Raw genomic sequence first — 26,271 nt, forward strand, 5'->3', positions numbered from 1 at the left:
AAGGAGAACAAGTCGAACATTTCCAAGAAGAATCTGGTCCTGGGAGCTGGGATGGGGAAGCAGGCTAGGTGATGATGGTTCAGCAACAGTTCATGCAGATCTGTAGATGTGTGACAGAAAAATAGTAATAGACTTTGCTATGATTTGAATAGACAGGGTGGTGTCTTCCAAAGGTCCATGAGTTACCTTGGTGCCTGAGGCACTGCTACTGGGAAGTGGTACAGACCTTTTAGGGTGGGGCTTTGTGGCATCCTTAGATAACTAGGGGTATGCTATGCCCTCAAGGATTGTGTGGTCTTGGTCTCTTGTTTCTTTGCTTCTTAGCTGATGAGGTGAACAGTTTGCTGTAACACATTTCTGCTGTGATGTGCTGCCTTGTCAGAGGCCCAAAGCAGGGGACCACTCAATCATGGACTGAAACCATCAAAGCCATGAGTGAAAATAAAACTTTACTCTTTACAAGTTAGTTGCCTCAAATATTTTGTTATAGTGATGGAATGCTAACACAAAATTTCTGTACAAATATTGAAATACTGCATTATCACCATAATTTAAATAAGGGGAGGAATGAAATAAACTTTATTAAAAAAGCAAATTCTTCCAACATTTATTTAACTTCTTAAATTGTCGAAACTTATATACTGGGTGTTATATTTCCACACAGTGATGCTATCTAGGCTGCTAGAAGGAATTGTCAATATTCTTTACTGGGATTAGCCTGAAATTATGCATGTTTTCGTGTGAGTCTCTTTAGAGTAAAACATGACTGACATTTACAATCCCCCAAGTCCAGACAAAGCAAAAGATGGGATGGAAATCTGTCTTTGGCTCTGTCTTGGTGTGTGGGGCTGCAGAAGCCAAATGAAGATGCACAGGCTGTCAGCTGCATGGCCCCACTAAGGAATCCCTTAAGGATCACATGTGCTTACACGTGTGTTGGTCCACTTGACCAACATTTTGGAGCATGCCCTCTGTTATGAACACTGGAACACATGAACCTGCTCTAGCTTTTTGGATGCAGTTGTTTTTAAGGACGTAAAAAATGTATACAAATAGCATGGAACATAAATGGCTGTTTTGGAAACTTCAGCGAGAAAAAAACTGATCCAACATTGTCTGCCCAAGACCCTCCACTTCTTACCTTCCCAAAACTCCCCTTCCCCAGCACCATGAGGAAATTGAAGTCGGTGAGCTTCACTCTGTCAAGGTTATTGGAAGGCTGTTTCCTGTCTTCTGAAGGACTAATTACTTTGTTACCAGCAGGGCCAAGCTTGGCTTTCTAAACAACAAGAACAAGCAAGAAAAGCCACTGGTCATTTTTCCTAGATGGGACAGGTAAAAAACCTGAGATAAAGAATTCATATGTGGTTGTGCATCAATGGCTGTGTTTACCCTATGGGAAGGTCTGCAAAATGGCAGACACTTGCCCTGCCCTACGATGAGATAGCTACACAGGTAAATAAGAGGCAAACCATAGGAATCTGCCAAGGGCAGGTAGATTTGAATTCTAGAACACAGAGTAGACTTACCAAGGGGAAAATAATGCTTTGAGACTTTAATGCAATAGAGAAAATAAACTGTGTCTAGATGATTTTTCATTTGTAGGTTTTAAAATTTAAATGTAATGAAACCAGCATAAATGAAATTTGTACTCAGATGAAAAGAGAGAAGAATGTCCTCTGGAGAGGATATACTTAAATAGCAAGGTGTATAGCTACTTTCAAATGCACAGTAGGAAGAACAGGTTGTTTTAAAGTCAAGAGTTGAACTCATGAAAAGAAATGGTGATGTGTATGGGAATCTGATTGTACCTGAAATATACCGTGTCCTTCACACCCGAGGAATACCTGGTAAATAAATAATGCTTCAGATACCAAAAGTAGGTTTTATACACTAGACTCATGCCACACAACAGCCTTAGATGGGGCCACACCATTATGACTGTCATGGGGAATCGGAGTCAGAGTCCTCACCTCTCAATGCGGATAGGTGAGAAGGCACAGCAGAAAAGGGAAGGCAGATAGGAACCATGGGGAAGAATGTCTCAGCAGTCATAAAGAAGGCCCTAGAGAAACTGAGAAGGTTGGAGCAGATGCAGAATCCCACCCACTGCCACACTGCATTCTGAGTGTCTGCCTGCTAACAAGGCAGCCAAATGCAGAACACATTAGGTGCTAACACAGCCAAGACCTGCAGCTGGTTGAATCTTCACAGCCACAGCCCTGAGCCTAGAGGAGAGGACTCTTGCTTAAGTTCCACTTTTCATGAGAGGCACCCTCCTTCCCAGTGCAGCAGACCTGACCAGTGTGCGGCTTTGCAGTCTCCAGCAGTTGCCAGATATCACAAAAGGTTACACCTTCGTGATGAAATGACTGAGAAAATGGAAAGGAGGTAAGGAAGGCACTCAAGGGGCCTTTGCACTATGAACCAAAGCACTGGTGGGCTGGTTCTTTGCTTTGGGGCAAAATGTATGACTTGCAGGTTTTTCTTTTGCAGCAGACAAGGCTTCTGAACAATCATTTATGCTTCCTTTGAAGCACCAATATCCTTCATCCCTCACTTACCAAACAAACCATTATATACTGGGCTTTACTGGGGAGACCTTACCCTTGCAGAATGAACCTGTGAGCTATCTCTGGGTTTCCAACCTTAGCAAAATCCTCGACACAGGATAGGCACTCCGTGTTTCAGCTGAATAAAGAAATGAAACACTGTTGGACTGCACTTTCTCTTCTCTAACACAATCACTTATTTGTGTAGGATCAACCCTCAGGGTGTGAGTAGACGTCCTCATGAGCTGAGGACACCCACTGAAGCAGTGATATGGAGAGATGAGGGAGAGATGGCTTGGCATTTGTGTTCAGGGCTGCAAGTACTGACTATGGTTGTGCTTGCTGGGAAGTTCAAATTTTTCCTCTGAAAGTCTGGTGACAGAGTCGGCTTCAACACACTGGCAACAAATGAACAGGAGAGAAAGCACAAACATTCACCTAGAGTGCACAGGTATGCAGGAGCTGTGCAAAATACAAAATGCAAGGAGGTACAGTTGAGGGAGGCTTTGCAAGGGAGTGGGATGGGCAGGGTAAGGCCTTTAGAGGAGGAGTAAATCCTTTTCAGCAAAGAGAAACAACTTAGAGCACAGACAGTGGCCAGGTGTTTGACTCTCAGTCTTCTCTGTGATGTGACTTTAATCTTCACTGGTGAGTGGAATATCAGTAAAAGTTGGAGGCAATTGTGTTCTTTGGCAGATCTAGTCTTTAGGCTACTCTCCAAGTGCTCTCAAGAGATTCAACATAGCGTGTTTTAGGGTATCATTTTCTGAGCCCCTACTTGTTCTACCACTATTGGCCCAGCATGGAGAGACTCACGTGAACTTGGGTGACTGCAAACACTGAAGGTCCATGAAGACAAACATGACCCGCAGTGGCACAGAGTCTGGTCTCCTTCAGCAGAGGATAGAAGGAGTGTTAAGGCAAGTTTGTGAGAAGGAGTCAAAGTCCTCCAATTAGGTTCCATTAGGGCCTCAATTGTGGGCCCAGCCCAGGAATAATTCCAAGTTAAGAAACTTTATGGTCTGTGTCTAAATTCATGTATTATTTATTTGGTACCGGGGATCAAACTCGGGACCTTGTGCTTATGAGGCAGGCAGCAGAACCACTGAGCTAAATCCCCGGCCCATCTGTGTCTAAATTTAAAGAATTATGGGGAAGTCTAAGCCTGAGATGAAGATGCAAACTATGAAACTTCTGATTTAGAAAAAAGTTATTGTGAAGACGTACAAAGAGCAATTTTATTTATCAGGAACTTCACAAGAACATCCCACCCCCCCGCAAAAAAAATCCCAGACACTACTGACTCATGGATCTGAGCCATGTGGTACAGCTGAAAAGCGTTACACCTGGAAAAGTCGCCGTTCACACTACCTGTGATGCTGTATGTTCCCCGCAGCATGTGGTCTCTCGTGTGATGCCTGACCCATTGGCCTTCTTAAATATCCAGCCTTTCTTCCTCCCTCCCTTGGCCCTCAACTCTGCTGACAGAGAAGGTGGCCTGCAGGTGATGGCCCTCTGGACAGACACTGGGGCCTTTTACCCAGGATATATCTGTTGCTCCCATGGCTGGGTCATAACATTTATTATTTTTTATACTATGACCTTAGTCTCGCTATAGGGACAAGATATTGCACACAGTTAGGCTAAAGGGATATGAAGACCAAATGTATATACATACATACATACACACACACACATATATATATACATATATATATATATATAATTATTGTTTTTATTCAGTACTTCTGAACCCAGTTGGAGTCAATTCTGAAATCAAGCCATGAAATTTTGAGGAACATCAAGGAAGGAGATTCCCGCTCACAGGAGCTGAAGCAGGACAGACAAGCGCCGCTGGGGCTAAATCCACTCTCCTGTCTCTTTAGCCAGAAGCTAACGGGTTGGGTTTTCTGTGGCTGGCAGTGCAGGTTGATGGGTTGGGACGGAGGCCACTGCACTGAGGCCAGAGCAAGCCAGGCTGGCACCAGCTGCACTCGGTGTCAGAGGGCTGCCTGCTCAGTGACGTGACTTGGAGGGTGAGGATGAGTTGCACCCCCGCCTGAGCCAGCCCCAGGTGAGAGCTGACAGCATCTTTGTGCAGTTGTGCCATCCTGAGTGGCATTCCCCATGGTTTTCTTCCCCAACACCCTGAGCCATTCCACACTGCCACCTGCAGGCCTTGCTGCCGAAGGACTCGGAGCTGTGCTATCACAAGCTCAGTCTGGGTAATGAATAATGGGGTTGGAGAAGACTGACACTGGACATCTGGCTGTGTCACTGGCTTGGAGTATGCTGGGGATAGCCAGAAAGGACTCCTAGGTGGGTAATAGGCCGGGGCTGGGGACCAGAAACTGTGGACTGTCTTGACCTCCAGTCCATGGGGAGTACCTTCTTTGGCCAATAACCACAGCTCTCCTTGGTCTGATGCCTTTCCCTATGGCCTGTCACTTCCCGTCATGGCACCCCAGGATTTTCCTCAACAGTATGTGGGAATCAGAGCATCTTTACTTATATGAGTGTCTTTATCTACTGTCTCTTGCAATCAATCACTACTCTAGATCATGCCTGATCTACCTTCAAATTACATCCACAGTGTCCTTCCTCTCGTGGCCCCCACTTCTAATGGCACCACTGCGCTGCCTGGCTGGTCCTCCCACGACCACCCCTGCCCTGCAGTCTGTCTACTGGAAAGAGCTTGTTAAGGTATCAGTGGGAGGCTGGTCCTATCCTGGTTTTACTGGTTTCTGTTTGACCCAGAAAAAGGCTGGGTCTTTTAAAGGTGATGCTGAGGAGAATGCAGCTCCCCACTATCTTCCTGCCTAGTTCTTGCCACTCTGTCACCTCACACCAGCCGCTCTAGCCTCCAGCACTTTGTCATCCTCTTCCTGCCTTGGACCCTGCCCTTCCTTTTCTGGAATCTTCTTTTATTCCTGCCCAAGACCACCCAACCAGAGTGGTTTTACCATTGGTCCCTCTTCCCCACTCCATCCCTTTCCGCCTCCCTCCTGCTATCATTTTCTTTTCTGTGCTCACTACCTGACTGTGAGTCTGAGAGCAGGGCTGTCTCTTGGTTCTGTTCATCCTCAAAATCCAGCTTCAGTCTCCCCAGAATGGCCAACCCGGGCAGACATTGTCTGTGCTGCACTCACCCTGAGCTTGCAGCTCTGCACACCGGTGGACACCCGAGTCTGCCTGGGGTTCCATTCTGGCTACCATAGAGTAGGCCTGAGGGCTCTCAGGTTACTAACCTCACAACCACCCACAGCTTGAACTACCAGCTGCATGCAGCACTATGCTCCAGTTGCCTTTAGGAATCAGCTGGGTCACATCCTACTCCCCACAGTGTCTCTGGGGAGCCTTTACAAATGACACTCTTCTCAAATCTAATGGCTGAGGAGACTTCTGGGGAATTTAGACAAATATATCACTTTCTTCCTGGACTTACTGATCTATCTTCCTCACTAGACTGTGTGACCCTGGAAAGTAAGGAGTATGTCTTACTCAACTTTGTGTCTGTAAACCAAGCACTATGCCAGGCACACTGTTCATTAATTCACATACATGTTCATTAAGTAGCTACAGCTAAAAGAATTCTCAGAGGCCAATGGATACCCAGCTCCTTGGCCAGATGACCAATTCTAAAAAAGAATGGTTGTTACCAGGTGGTTGTTGCAGACTATCACACCTGGATTCCATACAGGATGCTCATACACAATCTGAACTCTCTCCTTACAGCAATCCCTGCTTGTCTGCATAGCTCTACAGAGATGCTCTGAGTGTGTTCCTACTTTTAGGAGGTCAGCCACACAGTGACCCTCCCCAAGGGCCATGCTAGCCTAGGCAATAGGTCAGGAAGAGCTTCCCTGAGGGGACATTCGTTGTTGAGAAGTCCTGCCCGCCTAAACCCTGCTACACTTCTGGCTGGAAAGGAACAATGGGCCCTAAGCTGATTATTTCTCTCTCCCAGCTTTTTAATGGGTTGTTTGGCAACTGGCCTCCCAGCAGGACTGAGCAACCTGCCCTTTCCAGCTCGCATATTGTTGACATAACTCTGGTTGTCATGAATGTAATTCAGACTTCTCCAGGAGTACAAATAAAATCGATATATGTCTAGGGATAAAGCCAAAGCCTACAGCTTTACTGCAGAGCTTTCAGAAAATCCAAGGAGGCACAAGGAGGTATGTGCTGCAGTGCAAACACGGCCCAACACAGGCAGAAGTCCTGCTGGGGGAAAGCACACGGGAATGCAAATCACAGAGGTTGAGAAACAGGATGTGTCCTGAAGATGGAGCCTTAGAGATGTGTACCAACTGGGGCTATTCATCTAAGCAGGTATTAGCCCATTAGCAAAGCTCCCTGCTGATCTGCCCCAATTCCTGAGTTCTACCTCATCTGTTCCCACGTTATGGAAAGGTGATGACGGGTCAGGCTCGGGGTAGCAAACTATGGGGTGGAGACCCCAGCTTTGGACCCCCTCAGCTCAGGATGTTTGTTAAGCTCTTTAGAGACAGCACAAGCAGAGGAGAACCTGGAGTTTGCATCCCAACATTATCGCATGGCCTGTGACTGGGTCAAGGGTCTGAGCCACTTTAAGTATGTGACTCTGGACAAATGGCACTTCCTCTCTGGGCTTCAGGATCCTCATCTGTATTCCAGTGGTAGTAAGGCTGCATCCCTGGGCTGCGTTACAGGTGAAGCGACCCCAACCTCAGCACAGCACCTCATAACACACTCCTGGTCTTCTCTGCTTTGCCCCAGGAAGGATGTACTTTCCTTCAAGCTCCTGGCACAAACCAGCTCCAGGACCCTGAATGGCCTCTGGGATTCTTTCTCATCACTGGGACGAAAATACCAAGGAAGGGAGGTTTATTACGGTTCAAAGTTTCAGTCCACAGTTGCCTGGCTCCAAGACAGAAATAGCATGGCAGAGGGGCATGCTAGAGAAAATGGTGCTCAACCAATAGCATCAGGAAGCAGAGAGAAGGGAGGGCTCATATACTGGTGATTTGTCAAGCAGCACAAAAGACTCATTTGCTGGCGATTTGTCAAGCAAATCCCACCAAGTAAGTGTGAATGCTGCAAACCTGGACTCAGCCAACTTCCACTGAAGCAAGGTGTGTGGGTGTGTAAAACCCTGTGTCTACAGAGCTGTCTGTGTGCAGTGTGACACCCTCCTCACACTCAGCTCTCTATGAGGGGATTTTCAAATCAAAATCGAGAGGAGGCTGTGCCATATGGCTTGTGTTATGTATCCACGAGGGACTGTGCGGCAGGAGACACTCATCTCCCTTAAATTTAACAGTTTGCAGCTGCTAAGCTGTGACAATCTGACCTAGGGTAACAGCAATGTCAAATGGCTTAATACCAGAGACATTCTGCAATGTTTGAATTCTGTATAATGAATATAACAAGCTTTGGTATATGAAAAAACAAGCAGACCAAAAAGACCTAAGGGAAGTGTATTGTCATTAATCACTGGCCACTCAGATGACAGCCTTCGGCCTAGAAAATGACAAGAGGAGCAGATTTATCTTCAGTGTGAATTCAAGACTGAAGCACCATCTACAATCAGAATGTGGAGCTGGAATCACATTTGCAATTCTCCCAGTGGGTCCCTTTTATAATTTATAATCACGGGGCCCCTGGATAACATGCAAAAGTGTGGGTTAACATCGTTCCACAATCCACCTCAAATGTGCTCATTTTTGCCTATTTTCTGACTGTGTCTTCAATAATACAATGTCTCCTGTCATTCTTGGAAATATGGCTTGGATGAATGTATTTTCCAAAGACATTTGCAGTGTGTAGAGAAATTATCTTGACAACAACTGAAGGTCCTTGCTACTTTTTAAGATTCCAAGGGCAGACAGGCCAGTAAGGACCAACTATGGGAGCAAATGAATCATTATGGGCTTCTCCTACATTTTTTTTGTATGATCAGTATGCTCTGGGTTCAGGGTTTATCTGAACAATCCTGGCATAACAAGACTAATGGTGTTTCAGTGCTGTACCACAAAACAAACTGAAGCATGGTTGGCAGAAAAAGTTATGCTATGTGTAATCAAGGCCCGCAGCATAGCATCACATCTCGAAGGTAATGTATTTACTTGCATCCAGTGCAGTGTTAATTCAGAGAGATCCAGAATTGGATCAGATGGAAAAAAACCACACAGGAGCCAGGAAGTGGTTTCCAAGAAGACCATTACTGGAGGCCTGTGTGTTTCTAACAAGCCATGGTCACATCTATTCCCTTCTACTCTGTAACTGGGCAATGGGTTAAAATTATGTTACCTAATGGGCATGACAGCTGCCTGGTAGCACAGTTGGAGTGCACAAGATGCACTGTTCTCTGGCTGAGTAATTTTTCATCTGCAATACACCAAGCCAGCTGTCGCCTGAGGACCTTTGCACTTGCTGCCTCCTATGACCTAGATGATTCCCACAGAACTGTAAATCCCAGCAGCCTGGAGTGGTTTCCCAGAGTTGGGAATTTCAGGGTGTCTCATTCTTTCTCTTCAGAACCAGAGACTGTCAGCCCTAGAACAGTCCTTAGGGAGGTCTGACTTACAATGCAGATGAAGACGCTGGCGTGTAGAGAGCTAACTCTACTACCCACAGCTTCTCAAGGGGTCCTGGCAGGGCGGGGGGCAGGGTGGAGTGGGATAGAGGAAAAAGATGCTGCTTTCCCTGCAACAGGACCCTGGGCCAATCAACAGCCAATCAAGACTTCTCCTGTGCTGAGGATGCCCCTCTGGGATGTAATCTTACTCACAGCATAGCAGAGTGCTGAGAATTTGAAAGGAATTTGGAGATAAGCTAATCAAGGCTGTCCCATTGCAGATAAAGAGATGACGTGAGGTATCCAAATCTCTTTCCTCCCAGAGCTCTGAATCCAGAACTCTAGTATGAAGATAGGCTTTTTCCTTCCTATGTTAAGGGTCAGCAATTATTTCCTATAAATATTTTTGGCTTTGTGTGCTAAATACTATCTCCGTTTTAATTGTCCAATACTACTGCTTGGGCGCAAAAGATACAGGAATGAAGGCATGGTCATGTTTCCATAAAACATTTGTAAAAACAAGGGCAGCCCAGATTGGCTTGTAGGATTTATCAAGCCTCAAGGTAAGTCTTGTTTGCACTATATTATGCAGGTTCTCAAATCATTCATCATCACTTAAGTTGGATTGAAATAAATAAAATGCCTGTATCTGTTTGCTAACCAGTGGAGCAGTGACAATTAAGAACTTCAAATGCACCTGAATTAAATTGCTATTCCATCTCTTCCATGACGCTTGATATGCTGACTAGCACAGCAGGAAAATGAGGTTTTGTAGCCAAACAAGGTGGCAAGTACTTATTGGCTAGAGTAAAAATTTAAGGGAAACACATTAAGTCATTTTCTTAAGGAGAAATATTTTTATGGACACATCCACTTATGCTCTTGCTACTGTTAATAAGAATTCGCAGGAAGCCAGCAGGCCTCTGTTGTCATAGCAACTGAGCCATACTCTAAGGAGAAAAGTGGGACCAGGGACCGATGAGCACTTTGCCTAATGTAGAAAATGCAGAGTGCTTGGTTTGGTTCTTTTCTTTCCAAGTGTCATACACTTCTGGTATCTTCACAACTCCTCCCCCACCCCCAATTTCCCAGATTTGTCCCAGATTGACTGTGGACACGTTTGGCTGGTTAATCAGGGGAACCATTTGTCATACCTAGGCACATCTAGGGAAGGCTGCTGCCCTTCGTTCTCCCTCGCTTCAGATTTACATGAAAATCCCAGGATCCCTTTTCAGAGTTTTCTATTGGCAAAGACATAGTCTTTAAAAAAGACAGGCAGACAGATGGACAGACACTGTGATGCCCACCTCAGAGGAAGGCCTAGTGGTAAGAGATGGCTGTGACACATATTGTTAGAGCAATTTGGGTACAATCAGTTTTTAAAACCTATCCCTTTTCCCACAAGGAATGCTCCCCTTTGGCACACTGTTATTTTGGACTCGGTGGTGGCAGGGTCAGGAATCAAAAAGTGCACAGATGCTATCAAAGTAAATCGTTTTCCAGACTAACCGCCATACTGCCTAGAAGCGGGGAATTCTGTTATTATGAAAGCAAAGTAGCTATAGTGAATGGGCTGGGGCCCTGGACCAGAAGAGCTGAAGAAATAATTCAGACCTACAGAAGCCCTTGAGGTGTTGCCCTTTTTAGCGTCCCGATCACCTCCTAAAACCAATGAACAACTGGCAGCCCAGGGTGAAGATCTCATTGTCTCATTATGTCCAAAGTAGAGATCCGGGCTGAAGTTCACGGCTATCATCTGTGTGGGTTTTCAGGGAATTTTTTATTTGCAGATCTTTACTGCCCTCTGGTGTTACTGATCTTCTGGAGGGACGGCATCTTGATGGGAATCTTTCAGCAGGAATTTGTCTAAGGTGCGCTGGGTCTGAGGCCTGCAGAGGTGAAGCTCCTCTGAAAGCTACAAGATGGCAAAGCAAGGCACAAAGCAGACCCGGCCTGCTGAACCTTTACAGAAATGACTCAAATTGCCAGTGTGAGAACAAAACCTTTGCAAAATGCTGATGGAACTTCTGAGTGGTAATGATGCTAGAGGTAGATTATAGTATCACCAGGTGCTTTTATTTCTGGAAAACAATAAAAACTCAAACATTTCTAGACCTTTATGTATCTCCTAAATCTTCTCAAGCCTTGGACCGGGCCCAGGCTTACTAAGTCATAGATCCAAGAAAAGACCAAGGAGGACGGAGGCCGTGAGGTCTGCCAGAGGCCCCGGAGCGGGCCAACCTCAGAGGCAGCAGCAAAGAACAATCTGGAAAGTAATGTGAAATAATGACAGTCATACGAAGGCAGAATTCAATGAAAAAGCCACTAGTGGAAACATTCATTTGGAGCTAAATGAGCACAGGACATTGGCTCCTGAAGTCAATATAAACGTACAAAACCACCCAAGCTGTCCCTGGCAATAAAGCTGAGATTCCCAGTAAGAATGTCCCAGATTATTACTTTACGCTGTGTGGCTGCTGCAGGAAAGATGAATAGGACCACGGGGATCTCTCAAAAAGGGAATCTTGTCTCCAAAATGTGGGATACATTTACTTAACTATTTAATTTAAAATTTTTATAAAATGTCTCTAATGACAAGATCAAGTTTTTTTTTTTTCAAAGGAGGGCTACCATTAAGTGTAGCACAAAATTTCCACAATAACTGATTTTATCATATCTTCACAGAGCACATTTAAACGAGTTTTTAAAAGCTAGGGTCCTAATTGTAGCTCTGGGCACACTTGCTTCTAAGGCCCCAAGTGGCCATTGGCTCTTGGGAAGCTGAGGGCTGTTAAGTGGCGGCCAGGAGCGGAGCTAGAGTCTACCAAGCATGGACTGGAATGCCAGCCAGGGTACTATTAGCTTCTCTGAGGCCTTTGAGACTTGTAAAATGATCTAAAATTCCTGCCTTATCCTGCAGGCATGGAGTCATCCCTTCCTGCAGCAACAGGGCGTGGCCAGGGCTCAGGAGTTGGTAGCTTCTGTCACTAAGGTACCTAGCTATAGCCACTGGCTGCTGCCACGTGGCAGCATTAGAAAGAGATCCCTCTGCGAAGGGATAGAAACGAAGAGATGACACAGAGGGACCAGGGGATGCCCGTGAAAGGGTGGGTGTCCAGCTGCCTGGGACACGTTTGAGCAGTCCACAAGGGTTTGCCTGTCAGCGCCCAAGGTGGGGGTGGGCCTGCCTGTCTCTGTCCTGGGTATAAGGGGCTGCTGGGGTTGGGTCACATTTTATCTCTGTGTGATGTTTGCTTCCTATGCCCCTCTAGGTCTGGAGGCATGGTGGGGGGGGGCTTGTGAGGTTGAGGGGTGGGATTCAAAGATTCCATTCTCCCGTTATGAAGCAAAGCGGGGGCGGTGGCTGGGATGCATGTAGCCTCAAGGGAAGCTGGTAGGAATGGAGAAGAAACGTATGCAGACAGATCAGTCTACCACACATGAGCGAACTCCTGAGGATCTCTTGGATGTGCCTCGGAAGTGGATGGATGGGGATTTTGTGTTAAGAGACCAGGAAAGAGCCAGTGAAATCTTAGTTGCTACAATTACTGTGATCTCTGTGATTACCCACAGACTGCTAGGGCTTAGGATAATGCGGGTTACAAAATGAACAGCCTCAGAAAGAAATGAGGCCATGGTTGCATGGCCCCCCCTCAAAACCATTAGTCCCATGAAAATCTGGCTGCCCTTCCTGGCTCTTGGTGTGTCAGAGAAAGAATCTTTCCTGCTTGATTCTTCCCAGCTTGTCAGCAAAGAGAAATGGTCCCCAGGTGTCAGCCACAGACAGATTACTGACAACTCTATTTTCAGAAAAAGCCACACGGTGAAGATTAGCTCATGACCAAGTGAGCGATGCCACCCTGAAGAGACGTGTGAGTAAGCAGCGGCACTCCATTACCACTGCCCGGGTCGGGGCGTGTTTCCTATACACAGGTGACATTTCCTGTCTCAGGTGAATCTGTGTTTCTTGTCCTAGGACCCACAACAAAAGACAGAGGAAACATTAAAAAAAAAAAAAAAAAAAAAGGGCTCCAACCTGAGTGTCAGGAAAGAGGCACAGTGGATGTGACATTCTGGCCCCCGTTCTTAGGTGAATTCAGGGCACCTGCGTTGTCACCACTGCAGGTAGAAGTGGGGTGACCCAGAGTCCTTTCCGACTTGTATCTAATGCACACCGGGGATCTCCTGGCTTGGAAAGCACGGCAAAGGGTTCAGTTTCACTTGGCAACCCCTACTCAGGAAACAGCAATGCATAGTGACACCCTCACCAGGGAAGACGCTTAGGTCCTGATTTCTGGGGTGGGAAGCAGGCAAATCCCAAGAAATAATAACTGCAGTGCATACATTTCTAGCCAGGTCTGCTTTTTAGCATTTTAAAAAATATTTATGTATGTAACCCTCCAAACAATCCTACCAGGGTGGTCCTTTTGTCATTTCTATCTTAGAGTTGAAGAAACTGAGGCAAGAGACCTGGCAAAGTGGCTACGGCAACACAGCCCAGCAGTGGTAGATCTGGGTTTGAATGGACTCAGGCAGGTGGCGCTTATCATGCCACTCTGAGCTGCCTCCTTGGAATGTCAAGGTAAGGACCCCGCCGCCATCAGGGGAGGTATAGGGACATTCTCATGAAGAGGGGGCAGCCCCTCACCAGGCAGGAAGGAGCCATGTTCTACCTGCCTGGAGGGGACCTGGAGAGGAGACAGCCTGGCTCTAATCCTTTCTTCCTTTTTTTCCCTTCTCTATATTTCCCATTTCAGCCACAGCTGTATGTTTGTACAGCATCTAGCTTTTCTACGCGCTACAAAAGACAGCCTTTCAATTTGTGCATCATTTCTCCCTGGCGTAACAAACTTTCTAACATAGTAACAAAGAAAGACTCTTTGCCGAGGCACATCACATCACACCCGCAAAAGAGGTTTGGGTCATGCATCGGTTCCTTGGGACAAAGTATGTATTCATTTCACCTGTGCAGAAGTATCCTCTTGCATGGCAGGGTGTAAGGGGACAGGTGACTTATTCATTTGTAAATGAATCTCTATTTCTTGGAATGATGTAGAGGAGCCTATTTACTCTGAACACACAGGCTGGTTCACTCTGAGGGAAGGAGTTGCCTAATGGCCCAGAGCATCCAGCTGTGGATGACTTCCCCAAATGTTTCTCCAAGGTGGACACACAGCATTGAGACACAGAGCTTTAGCACACAGACAGATGCGGGGCGGGGGCAGCAGCGACAGAATTCTGGAAAGGCAGAAGTTCTCACAAATATTGGTCCCCTTGGACAGAAGCGGAGGCTCAGCAGCCATAAAAACCAGATGAGCATTCCTACAGATAGCAGGGTGGAAGAGGGGACAGGGAAGGACTACCTTTAAGAAGCAGGTATGACATCCCGTAAAGAATAGTAGAAAGAGAAAACTGCTAGCTTAATAGAGGAAATACTACATACACGACAACAGCACCACAGTGAAAACAGAATACAACATATCACAGGTTCCATCTGTCACTCAGAAAGCTTGGGAAATGTTGTCACTCTGAGACATGGCATGAAGGTCAGGGAAAGAGGAGGAGGATCTATGGATGTTCCATAGATGCTCCACACTGCTCCAGGGTGCCCCAACTGGAGGCCTCACTCAGTCCTTGGAGAGGAAGGAGCTAACTCATTCTGGTGGTTTCATCAGGGAAAGGTCTGGCATCCGGCCACATGAGAGCCTTCTCTTTCCTTTCTTGGGGTATCTTTGTGCCTAGATGTGGTCTCATACCCGTCAGCTTCACTATACCGTAGGTGCTAATCCAAGGGATGGACCATGTGGTGTTCAGCCATCCCACGTGTTGGGTGTAGTGCACAATAATTTTACCCAGATTGCTGCTCCCCAAGAAACTAGAATAAAACCAAGCCCTCCTATCTGTAACAAGATTTGTTTTTTCTTGATGATTCAGAGGTTCTGTATTTTAAAGTGCCTGAGACTACTGGTGAAACATAAGTTGGCAGAGAATGGGGTAACCAGTGAGGGCTGACTGGATGCCAGGTAACTGGGTGTTGGGCATCAGGCTTGTTTCTTTTCACCTCTCCATTGCCATCTAAGAAAACCCATTATGTCTGGAAAGCTTCACTGTCTCAGGTACTAATGTGAAAAAAAAATAAGTTGACATCATTTTCACAAAAAATTCCAGTCAAGAAATCATGAGAACAATCCTGAAGTGTGAGGTAGCTCTAGAGAAAGAGTGCCAGAAAGACTGGTTTTCTGAGCCCAAATTCTACAGTTCAAGTGGGTCAGAGCAGCCTTGCACCTGAACAGGGAGGTTAGGAGCAAACAGATTATACTTTGGAGTTGTAAGACTTCATCTACTAAAATGAGAAACTAGTCAAATCATGAATTTTATATCTTTTTTTAAACAGGTAAAGGTAGATTATCATCTACTACATCTTATAATTATGGTCCTTTAAATCAGCAGGCACAAATCTATTTATAATTGTTCTCAAAATAAGCTATTTTATTTCAACCCCCCCAAACTCTATTTTCAGCCAGAGATCTTAATCCACTTCAAAATTAAAGGGAACCAACAATAGCAACAAAAACATCTGTACTGGAATGATAGTGTTTGAAAAAATCTCAGAGGAAGTTTAATTTGACCTTTCTCTTACGCCATTCTGATGATAATGGTGCTTTAAGACTGCTATACACAGAGGGTTGTGCACTAGCTGGGAAGCGCTGTAAGTACATGGCAGGACTTCCGGAGGTTCTTGCCTCCACTGTCCATCTGCAATGGGTCACCTGCATTGTGACCTCCACAGGGAGACAAAACCTCTCTAGCAGAGATATCTCAATACAATTGCTGGGCAGGGACTGGGCAGTTGACTCAGGTGGATCTAAAAAGAATTGTAAGGCTGCTTCTTGTTTGGATAGGACAAACCACCCAAAGCCTTTTCTGGAGAAAAATTAAAGGAAAAGTGCATGAAGCGAACCAGCACAGATTCCCTTAGCACTTCTCCCTCTACTCATCTGCGAGAGTTCCTGGGTACACATTTTGGATTGCACACCTGGATGCCCAGGTAGAAGTGACGAAGCAAGGTATCTCTGCTCAGAGTGAAGCTGGCAGACATCAGGAAGCTGCCCCAATGTTAACCACTCACTTTTAACTTGAGGCTGGCAGATGTGACAGCTGCTGAACTCGCTGAAGTCTGAGCAGTGATGCTCTATGACTTCACATGGTTGGCCTGATGTGCTGGGAAGTGCCGCCATCACTTGGACCTGAAGGCAATGGTCTCAAAGGGCAGTCCTCATCCGTGAAAACAACCAAAACCAAATTAAAGCACCCACGAATGTCCCAGTGACAAGTTCTCAGACCTTGTTAGGAGTTGTCATTTTGAAGTCTGTGGCTTTCTATTACATCAGGTGAGCCACAATCCTTTTAGCAGTGAGGTTTGACCGGTAAATCAAGAGCTGGGGTCACTGGTCACAAAGAGCTGACTTATGTCCCAGCTCCTATTCCTGTTCATCTAAGGCAGCTAGCCTAGGAGACAGGGAAGCTATGGGCTAAAAAGAAAGTTCTGTTCTCTCTCCTCTATGAAGTTCAGGAATATTATCCAGGGCGTCAAAGCAAGGTAAAAGAGTCTCATGACTCATATCATTACTCTGGGATGTTATTAAGAATAAGGTTTTTATTTTGACATTCAAACTCTAGGATGAATCTTAACACAGATTCTGAGTTGGGGATTTCCAGAGCTAATGGTATCTGGAATCACAGAAATTATGGGAAAGGAGCTGTCCCTCTCCCACAGCTATGGGATTCAAGACCTGTGAGCTTCACCCAACTGTTACACAGATTTGAACACATGAAGGGAGGGAAGATCCCTAGACAGAACACCCCCACACATACACACATGGTCTCCATCTCCTTCATGGACCAGCTGCTCACACACCCTCCACTGGGATGTCAGGGCAAACGAGGTGAAAGGCAAAGGACTAAGGTGCTTGATTTCCAAGCCCTTGGAGGAGAGCCCGAGGCATTTACTCTGGAAACATGAAATGACAAATCTTACAGCCATCCAACAAGGAAGCAGTCTTTAATTTGCACAATTACATGGTTTCAAAGAGGACTGAGGATTATGTAAAGGTTTAGGTAGGATTAGAAGAGCTTGGGACTGAGAGAAGTGGAGGAGAAGGGAGCTTAAGCAAGTACTGGGATGCATGCATGAGCACAGCGGATGCATGGAGGAGAGCTGGAAAGTAGGTGTCATAGGGAAAAGCAAGGGAAGGGGTAGGAAATACAACTGAAGACTGAATTTGTTTACTCGTCAGGCAATAGCTTTCATCATCTTGACCAGCACTTCTCAAAGTTAATGGGCACGTAGGTGTTGTATTTTGTTAAAATGCAGATCAACTCAGTGAAAGACCCAGGATGGAGTTTCAGAGCTTTATTTGTTGTTGTTTTGTTTTTGGATATTAAGATTTCACTATGTCTCACAGGCTGGCTTTGCATTCCTGGGCTCAAGTGAACCTCCTGCCTCAGCCTTCGGAGTAAGACTACATATGTGCACCACCACGTCTGGACGGGATTCTGCATATTTAATAAGCTTGCAAAGAATATTGGTCCATGCTCCAACCAAAGTTGGAGGTTCAAGGATCTAAAGAATGAGCTGGTTACCACTTAAGGATATGCAGGGGTTCAGAATCCTTATTTCTCCAAGATAAATTAAACTGAGAATACATCATTGTCAGTGCTATAATACAAATGCATTCATCTGTAAGACTAATCAGAAATTCTGCTTTTGCCATCAGAGGCTGTCCTTAGGTTTGCTCAGCTGAGGGGCAGAGTTAACCTCTGTTGACAATGATCTAATAAATGTGTGAAAATGATTTCCACTACAAAACCGTATCATATTTTAGTTTAAGACTTTGCTTATGAGACAAAGCTAAAGTGCAAACATTAAAAAGTCTTGCAACTGATGTGTATTTTATAGATTTTCCCCCCTTAACATCACGCAGTTCAGAAAGTAAGTAAGCTACCTAGGGACAAAGAACACAGAATCCATATTGAGCACATAGATTTTTTGTTTTGTTTTGTGTCTAACAGGCCATCTGAAAGTACTTGAGTTTCCATAGTAACTGTGGCTAGACTGATCAAACCAACAAATAGCACAATTTATCTGAGGGTCTCCAATAAACTTTTTTTTCCCATCTGGAAAAGAACATTGCAAATTAGATAAAGTCTTCAAAGACAATGGAGGCTTTCAGAAAATCCAATTTCAACAATAGTAATGAAAGGAGCAAAGTGCCTGCTTGCTTTCTCCACAAATAAACTAGCGACTGAGTTTCATTGCTGCTCATTTAAGTACCTTAACTGTAGCAGTGATTGGATGGTATTAATTTGCAATCAGTAAAGGGGTGACCTCACGATGTTTTTCCTAGATAAAGTTAGATAGTGACAGTAAGGCCATTGACAGCATCTTCCATACTACTTACAGGTTCCATACTACTTACAGGTTCCAGGTCCACATTACAACCCCCACAAAGCTGCTCCTTTCTGCGAATCAATTTGGCTTCTTTTGGTTTGGACGCAGGTATGTTTCTCAGTGGTCACAAATATAAAAAACTGAAGGCATACACATCATATACTTTTTGGCACATGGCTGTCTGTGTGGGGGTGGGCTTTGTTGGTTTGATTAAACTGGCCAAGCAGCTTGTGGAAGAGCTTCCGTATAGAGTCCAGAAAGCAGTTAGTAGGGCCAGGGCCTTTTTTCTCTGCTTCTAGCCTCTCAGCTATGCTGATCTCAATAATCTGGGTTTGAGAAGTGAGGTTCCTGGGCAGAATCCCACAGGGTGGGGGGCCAAGAGCTCACTCACTACCCTCTCATTTCCACCACAGGAGAACTGCAGGCACAGGGGGTCTTTCCTGGTTTTTTGCTGCCCTGCTGGGAGAGGGATGCCGTGCATGTGAAGTAGGACTGTTCTTATCCTCTTCACATTTTAAAATTTCAAGTAGTATGCTGAAACGTCTCCGATGGAGACTCGGACTCCCACAAAGGTACCCTAATCCATAGACAGTAAAGTTTCGACAGGGATGATGGTAGACTGCTCCTGTTCTGCCATCTTCATGACATCTATCCTTAGATCCTGACCAATGAATATTTTGCAGAATCTATTCAAATCAGTCATTCAAATGAAATACTTCAGCCAGGAAAGCTTAGTGTCAACTGTCTGCAAAATATGTGTCAGAGTTAATGTAGCCCATGGGCTCACAGACCCATGAAAGAGATTCTTATTTTAGTCTAAGAGTTAAAAAAACTTTTTGTCTACAAGACAGGGCCAGAAAGGTATACAAGCCTTTACTTCCACAGGCTTCTGACTTCCTTGCACAATTTTCCAAGTAGCCCTCAAATTCAATAGATTTCATTGTGACTGCTGGGACTCGTACTACAAATTTGTAATATTAAATTGCTAGGTAACTACTATTATCCCAGCTTTTATACATCCTTATCTCTAATATAGTTACTTAAGGATATAAAAATATATGAACCCGGCCATATATGTTCAGAATCTTGGAAAAACAGATTTATACCTAGATCTTTTAGAAACAACTGATTTAAAAGCCCTGGGAAAAAGCATGAGGAAGTCATGTGCATCAGTCCTCACCTCACATCCTATTTTTTTCTTCAGTGGGAGGGATGTTCTAGACTACCCCATCCAGTAGAAACACAATGTGAGGTATATAGATAGTTTTAAAATTTCTAGAAAGCTCATTTCAAAACATAAAAACAGGTTACATTCATTTCAATATTGTGACTTTTAATTATCAGCTTGACACGGACTAAGAAAGACCAGAGGATCACTGAAGCACACTGCTGGGTTTATCTGGGTGGTCATGGGATGTGACCCTGCCCATTCCATGCTGATGCTATTTGCTGGGCTTTGCTCCAAACTGCCATGAACTAAGAGGCTTTTCTGCGCTATACCCCTCAGCCGTATTTCTGCCTTAGTGTCTGCTGACTATAGACTGAACCTTCTGAAACTGAGAGCCAAATTAAAATTCCCCTCTTTTAAGTTGTGGGTGTTAGGCGTTGTGTCCTTGTGATGGGGCAGTTGACCAAAAATAATATTATTATGATGTTTAATACTAATATATAATATAAAATATAATTTTTATGACTATGTCTTTGACCCGATATATCCAGGATATCACTTCGATATATAATCAGTATAAAATTATTGCTAGCAAAATCCTACTGAATTACTGAATCTTTGAAAACCAGTGTGTCTTTTACATTTAAAGCATGAATCCAATTAGATGAGACACACTTTAAGTGCTCAAAAGTCACATGTCACCAGTAACTACCAAAGTGGACATTACTGCCTGAGAGGAATTTTCAAGGTAAGGGAAGATGCAACTTTTATTTTTTGGAATTTTTGATTATATGATTATTTAGTTGATGACATACTAAAATCATAGGAAGCGGATAGGCTTGGTTCTTTCAGGCTGACCTATCCACTGAAGTAGAAGAATTTCTGGTCTTGCTTGGCCATCTGAGGACAGAGGCTGTGTGTGAAGAGAGTTGCAAATGATATTTTAAAAAATCAGACTTATGACCAGACTGATAAGCAGGAGGTTGTCTTGAGGTTTTAGGGGAAAGACCAGATGGTTATGGCTAGTAGTCAGGCCAAGGTGGTACCAGAAATCAGGGGGCAAGTAGAGAAGGCAGGTCCCTTAGATGGGGCAAAACTTTCAGTCATGTAAGCAATCCAATTCCAAAAGCTGTCAACAGTTTCCTGTGTGCTCATTTCAAGAAAAGTGAGTGGAGGCAGAGAAAGCTTGGAAAACCATCTTGCAAACATCATTAGGATGGAGAGTTAGACTCCAGGCTCTGGGAAGCTGTGGGTATTAGGACACCAGTCCACTGGTCTGTTCTCAGGAATCATTCCTTGACAAAAATTACAGTGTTCAAAATAGGATACTGAAAATGCTCTTGGCTCTCCATTGTTTCATTGTCACACACACATGAAGCCTCTGTTTATAATTTTTTGTAAATATAAGTCAAAACAAATTTAAAGTAATGTCTATTCTATTTAATATAATCAATTATTATGAAAGGAAAAAAACAGAACCATGGCTAACATCCGCTGAACACTGACTATATGTCAGGCACTTGTCTAAGCAGCTTACATAATGAATTGCTTTAGTTCTCAGAGTAGTCCTATGCAGTAGGTGCTGTTATTATTCCCTTTTTATAAAGAAGGAACCTAGAGGCCAGAGGTTAAAAAAATTACCCCAGGTCATCAGCCAGGAAGTGGTAGAGCACAGATGTGAAGTGCTGGCTAGCCAGTCTAAATTGTATTTTTTTTTTTTTAGAACCATGCTAAAACACTGCTCAATTTCACTTAGGTCAATAAATTTGAAACCCAGAAATCCGGCCCCAGGACTGAGACTTCTCACCACTATGCAGCATCACTTCTCAAATCAAAGTGGCAGGCCATGCTCAGGAGAGGAGCTGCTGACGCCTAGTAGCCACCAATCAGTGCCCTCCGTCTGCATCAACATCCCCCCAGCATCATGCCCTCTGCTCCTCAGGGACAGGATGGCAGGTGGTACTCAAAACTAGACTTCATGAGCGGTACTTGCTCTATTTATGGAACTTTAGAAATAGTCCCCTTCGGACAGCTCACATGAACTTTTGGTACAGTATAATTAAACAAAGTCATCTGGTTTTCTTGGGTTCTAAAACTCCAAAGAGTTATTATGATATATCACCTGTCAGCTTTCTCAGGGGAGATGAGTTTTCATTAGATTCTGACAACAGATCTGTTCTATTGGAGCAGCACTCAAATGTGCTGCTCTTACTGCCTTTATTTTGCTATGGACTAGTTTGCTTGGATTTTTAACTTTTTTTGGTTAGTATTAGGTTTTAACTTATGCTAAAGCAGAGCAATGGTAGCTCTGTAACTTACTGTTACAATAAGAAGAGAAAAAAGAAAAAAAAGGCTAAATAAATGAGAAAAAACTACAAACCTGGACAATCTGATAGAATAACATGGTATCCCCTCATTTAAGGAAAGCTACTTGATATTTTTAGTTTATAATCTCCATTAACTGATAACAATTTGTGGAGGAGATAAGCAACCTCACAGGTAGAGATGAGTTCATTTAAATTCAATTTTCAGGTAAAAACCATTAAAATGTAAATTCAAAGTAGTAATGGTGATACTGGAGGCAAAATGAGGGAATTAAAGTTTTACTTTGTTAAATAATGAAATATGAACTATGAAGAGGAGAAATGTGCCTTCTCCAGTTGTCCTCAGGTGCTCTCGGCCCAAAGCAGCCAGTTCCCCAACTAGCGTCATCTGCCTTGCTGGTCTGATTTCTCCTTACTTAGTTAGCAGGATTAGGGAAAGAGGCCTTGGCTAGAGGAGGTTGCCCTCAGGAAGAGGGCCAAGTCTTCAGAGAAAGGCTCTGCACTGAAGGAAGAGTGGGGGTGGTGAACAGAGGAGGGAATAAAGCTCCTGGGAAGGAACAGACTGGCTAGAAGAACAGACTGGCTTGATCCTCAGTTCACCTTTTCTGCTTCCGCTAATCCTTCCTAATTAAACTGAGGACAACTTTAACTCTGGAGGTAGATGTGGCCCCAGTTGGCTCAAGAAAAGAATCAACTGATGATAAACACATGCAAAAATGCTCATGTTCACCAACAGCATGGCAACAAAGCTGCACATAGCAGTAAGAACCTCCAGAGCTGCTTTAAAAGGGGAAAGATGATGTGACTGGAAGATACTCTATCTTTCCTGCCTGGAAAGTTGAGTGCAGCATGTAATTTCTTGAGCATAGTTCAAGATGTGAATAATTCTGATCCTAGATGTCTGTAAATGACCAAAATGGCAGTATCACACTAACAAAAAGTACTGAACTATGTGAATGAAATCATTAGCAAATCAACTGTCACATTAGTGTTGTTAACTTTATGACTTCTTGAATGTGTTATTAGCTACCACCATTGTGGCTATACTTGTGTGTATTCATGGTGTGGTTTCTGTCAATCACCTGCCAGATGTGCTCACTTTAATCAGGACTCTAAATCAAACCACTGAATCGACAAGCATCATGCAAAATGACTTCTCTTTCTGGGATTATATTTTCTTTCCTGATGACCATGGGTAGCTTGCTTTGTTCAGAGACTATCTGATGCATCCCAGACACACACAGACCCCAAATTGTAGACATGCAGTGTTCTAGAAAGTCGTCTGCATGTAAATCAACATACATCTCCCCTAAAGACAACTGTATAAATGGTAACGAGGTTTTCACATATGCTTCTATTTTATAGTACAGGTAGACCACAGAACAGAGAAAATGCCTACTATTGGGAGCATGATTTCAACATGAAAATTCACCATTTTTCAGAGGAAATTCAGATTTTTTTTAAAAGGAGGTCCTTTAAGCTGGCCACAGTAGCACATTCTCTTAATTCTAGCTACTTGGGAAGCTTAGGCAGGAGGACTGCAAGTTCAAGGTCAGCCTGAGAAACTTCGTGAGACTTTATCTTAAAATAAAAAATAAAAAGGTCTAAAATATACTCAGTGGTAGAATTCTCCTGGGTTCAACCTCTAATATAGTAAAAAGAAAACAAAAATAATTAAAAAATCAGTTTCTGCAATTAAATATATAAATATATCAACTGATAATGATGATTATAAGGACCCATATGTATGTATGTTTTGGGAACTTTTCTACTGACTAACTTAATCTTTAAAACAGTTCTACCAAGTAAATGTTGCTATCATTCCCATACAATTAAGAACATTAAATAAGGCACAGAAAGGATACGCATGATAACTGGTAAGCTAGGATTTTATTCCAGGGTCCATGGCTGAACCAGAAGTTGGCAAACTATAGCCCTATGGCAAACCTGGTCGCACGTGTTTTTGTCAATAAAGCTTTATTATAACACTGTGGATGCCACAGTGGCAGACTATCACAGCAGACACCACATGCTCTGCAAAGCCCAAAACATGTACTGTCTGATCCTTGCTAAGCCAGAGCTAACCCATCCTCTGCACTGTCTCCAAGGAAAATCAGACCCGTCCCAATTCTTGCCACAAGACTCACTGGCCAGAGACCCACATTCAGAGGAAATTCAGGAATCCTGGTGGTGCTTAACAATGACAGAAGCAACGGTAGGTGACTAAAGTTACTCTTGCACAAGGTGTTATGTTTCTTTCTCAATAAGCTCCCTGTTTCAAACGCCCACCCCAGCCCATGAGACCCAGGGCCCACAGGTAAAAAACAAGCACTATAGGCAGAAGGGACTGTTTTTGCTCACTACTTGGAACCTTATTTGCAGAACAAATGAAAGGATATGGAATTTATGTTTATAACTCAGGGACATATATACTTCATTTGAAGACAAACATGGAACAAACTAAAGGCGTATAGACTCGCTGTCCATGAATATCATGATCGAGGCTTTGGGTGGAGCTGTGTTTCAGGCAGATGAACTGCTCTAGCAGGGCCTACATTAGACAGCAGGGCTCTTTCAACCATCCTGAAGCTTCACTCGTGGATCATCTCTTTTGCCAAGATTCTAGAATCCACAATTTAAATTTAAAATATTTTTCATCTAATTATCAGATGAATGCTAATGCAGCAGGCAGAGTTGTAAATGCTCATTTATTTTGATTTTTCCTTTCATCAGACTGAATGACTTTTGATTTCTGGGGAAGGCTGTGAAAGCCGCAGCTGTAGGAAGAATTACTCGGTAGACTAGATGCTCAGTGAGGCCACTGAAACGTACATGTTTCTGAAAGGAATACCCATAGTGTTGTGTTTCATCCAGTAATGATGAAACTTCCACATCAGACTGAAACTGTTCCTGGGGGCTGGGAAGTGGGACAGTGCTGGTAGGGGGAAAAAGGGATTGACGTGAGGGAAAGCAGTCAGAATGGCAACAACGCTGAAAGAGTGGAACAGAGAGGGAAGCCTGAGACACCAGGAAGCCACTGTGCTGTGTCTGAGATGCAAGGGAAAGAAACAGGACAGGGGCTAAAGGAAGTTCCCCATCTTGTACTCTGACGACAACTGTCACCCCGTTTGGAAAGGCTGGCTGCCCCCTGAACAGCTCAAATGAAGACTCCTGCCTTTTTGCCCTGGTACATGGCCACTAAGGAGGGTTCCCAGATTTCACATTTGTAGCCATCAACAAAATACCATTATGGGATGGAATGCTTGCCTAAAACCAGGTTGGAATATTCCATTTAAACTGCAGCATGGCAGTGGTCATGAAATTCTAAGCATCTTTCTGCTGCCATCATCCAGTGGCTTTGTGCTAATCACTTGCAGTTGTATTTTTACAGTGGTCCGAGTAAATGAGCTAATCCACTTGGAGTGGAATCTAGGAAATACAAGGTAGAAGACAGGCAGAGAGAAATATGGGATATAGTTCTGCAGGGGGACCAGGAAGAGACCCCAGGGGGCTGAGCAACAGGGGCACAGCCCCTACCACTCTGCTGACCTCACCACTTCCTTCAGAGGCCGCACAGCCCCGGGATAGTACTTGGCTGCTCTCCCAAGTCCAGCTGTCCCAGGAGAGAGACGGCAACCAGTGACACACACGGCCTCTTAACTTCCTCTACAGAGAAATACCTCACTTTTGGCCTCAAGACCTCTGGCTGGTAGTTTATATTTTTATTTTTTAGCCTCAACTCTGACCTTTACAAAAAGCTGGATTCACTGCCCAGAAAAACAGGAAGGTTACTCACCATGAAGCCATGGAAATAAAGCATCAAATGTGGGTTGATATCTCTATCAGCAAAGCGAGGTCTCAGACATCACTATAAGTGGTGCAGGATGCCCAGTGCTGTGCCTCCCTTCATTGTACGCTGCCCCCAGTTCTGACCAGTGGCTGATCATGACCCATCCAAGGGCACAGAAATTCAATAAAACTCTCCTCAGTGACTCAGTTCTGCCCCGCCTGAGGCAGCTGAGGAATGCTAGCACTGTGTCTCCCCACCAGGACGTACCCACAGCGTGTGATGTGACACTGGGAGGGGTGTCAAGGACACCTTCCATCCAGAAGTCCAGTTCTTTGTCTTCAGCTGGGGACTGAGGGCACCACAGTTAATGAAGCAGGTGAATTGTAAAGGAGAAAGGGGGTGGGGTGAGGGAGGGAGGGGGAGAGGG

The 26,271-nt window shown here is 44.4% G+C and overlaps 1 protein-coding gene across 1 annotated transcript in view; it reads right to left on the bottom strand.

The window, feature by feature from the left end:
* The window catches only part of Prkca (protein kinase C alpha), a 409,108-nt gene that overhangs the window by 51,754 nt on the left and 331,083 nt on the right, over window positions 1–26,271 (bottom strand). Inside the window, exon 9 of the mRNA XM_010616805.2 lies at window positions 1,142–1,279. Within this exon, the coding sequence (XP_010615107.1) occupies window positions 1,142–1,279 (138 nt within the window). The remainder of the gene's footprint in view (window positions 1–1,141; window positions 1,280–26,271) is intronic.

Source organism: Fukomys damarensis, unplaced genomic scaffold, assembly GCF_012274545.1.
Source record: "Fukomys damarensis isolate Sample0158 unplaced genomic scaffold, DMR_v1.0_HiC HiC_scaffold_23, whole genome shotgun sequence".
NCBI lineage: Eukaryota > Metazoa > Chordata > Mammalia > Rodentia > Bathyergidae > Fukomys > Fukomys damarensis.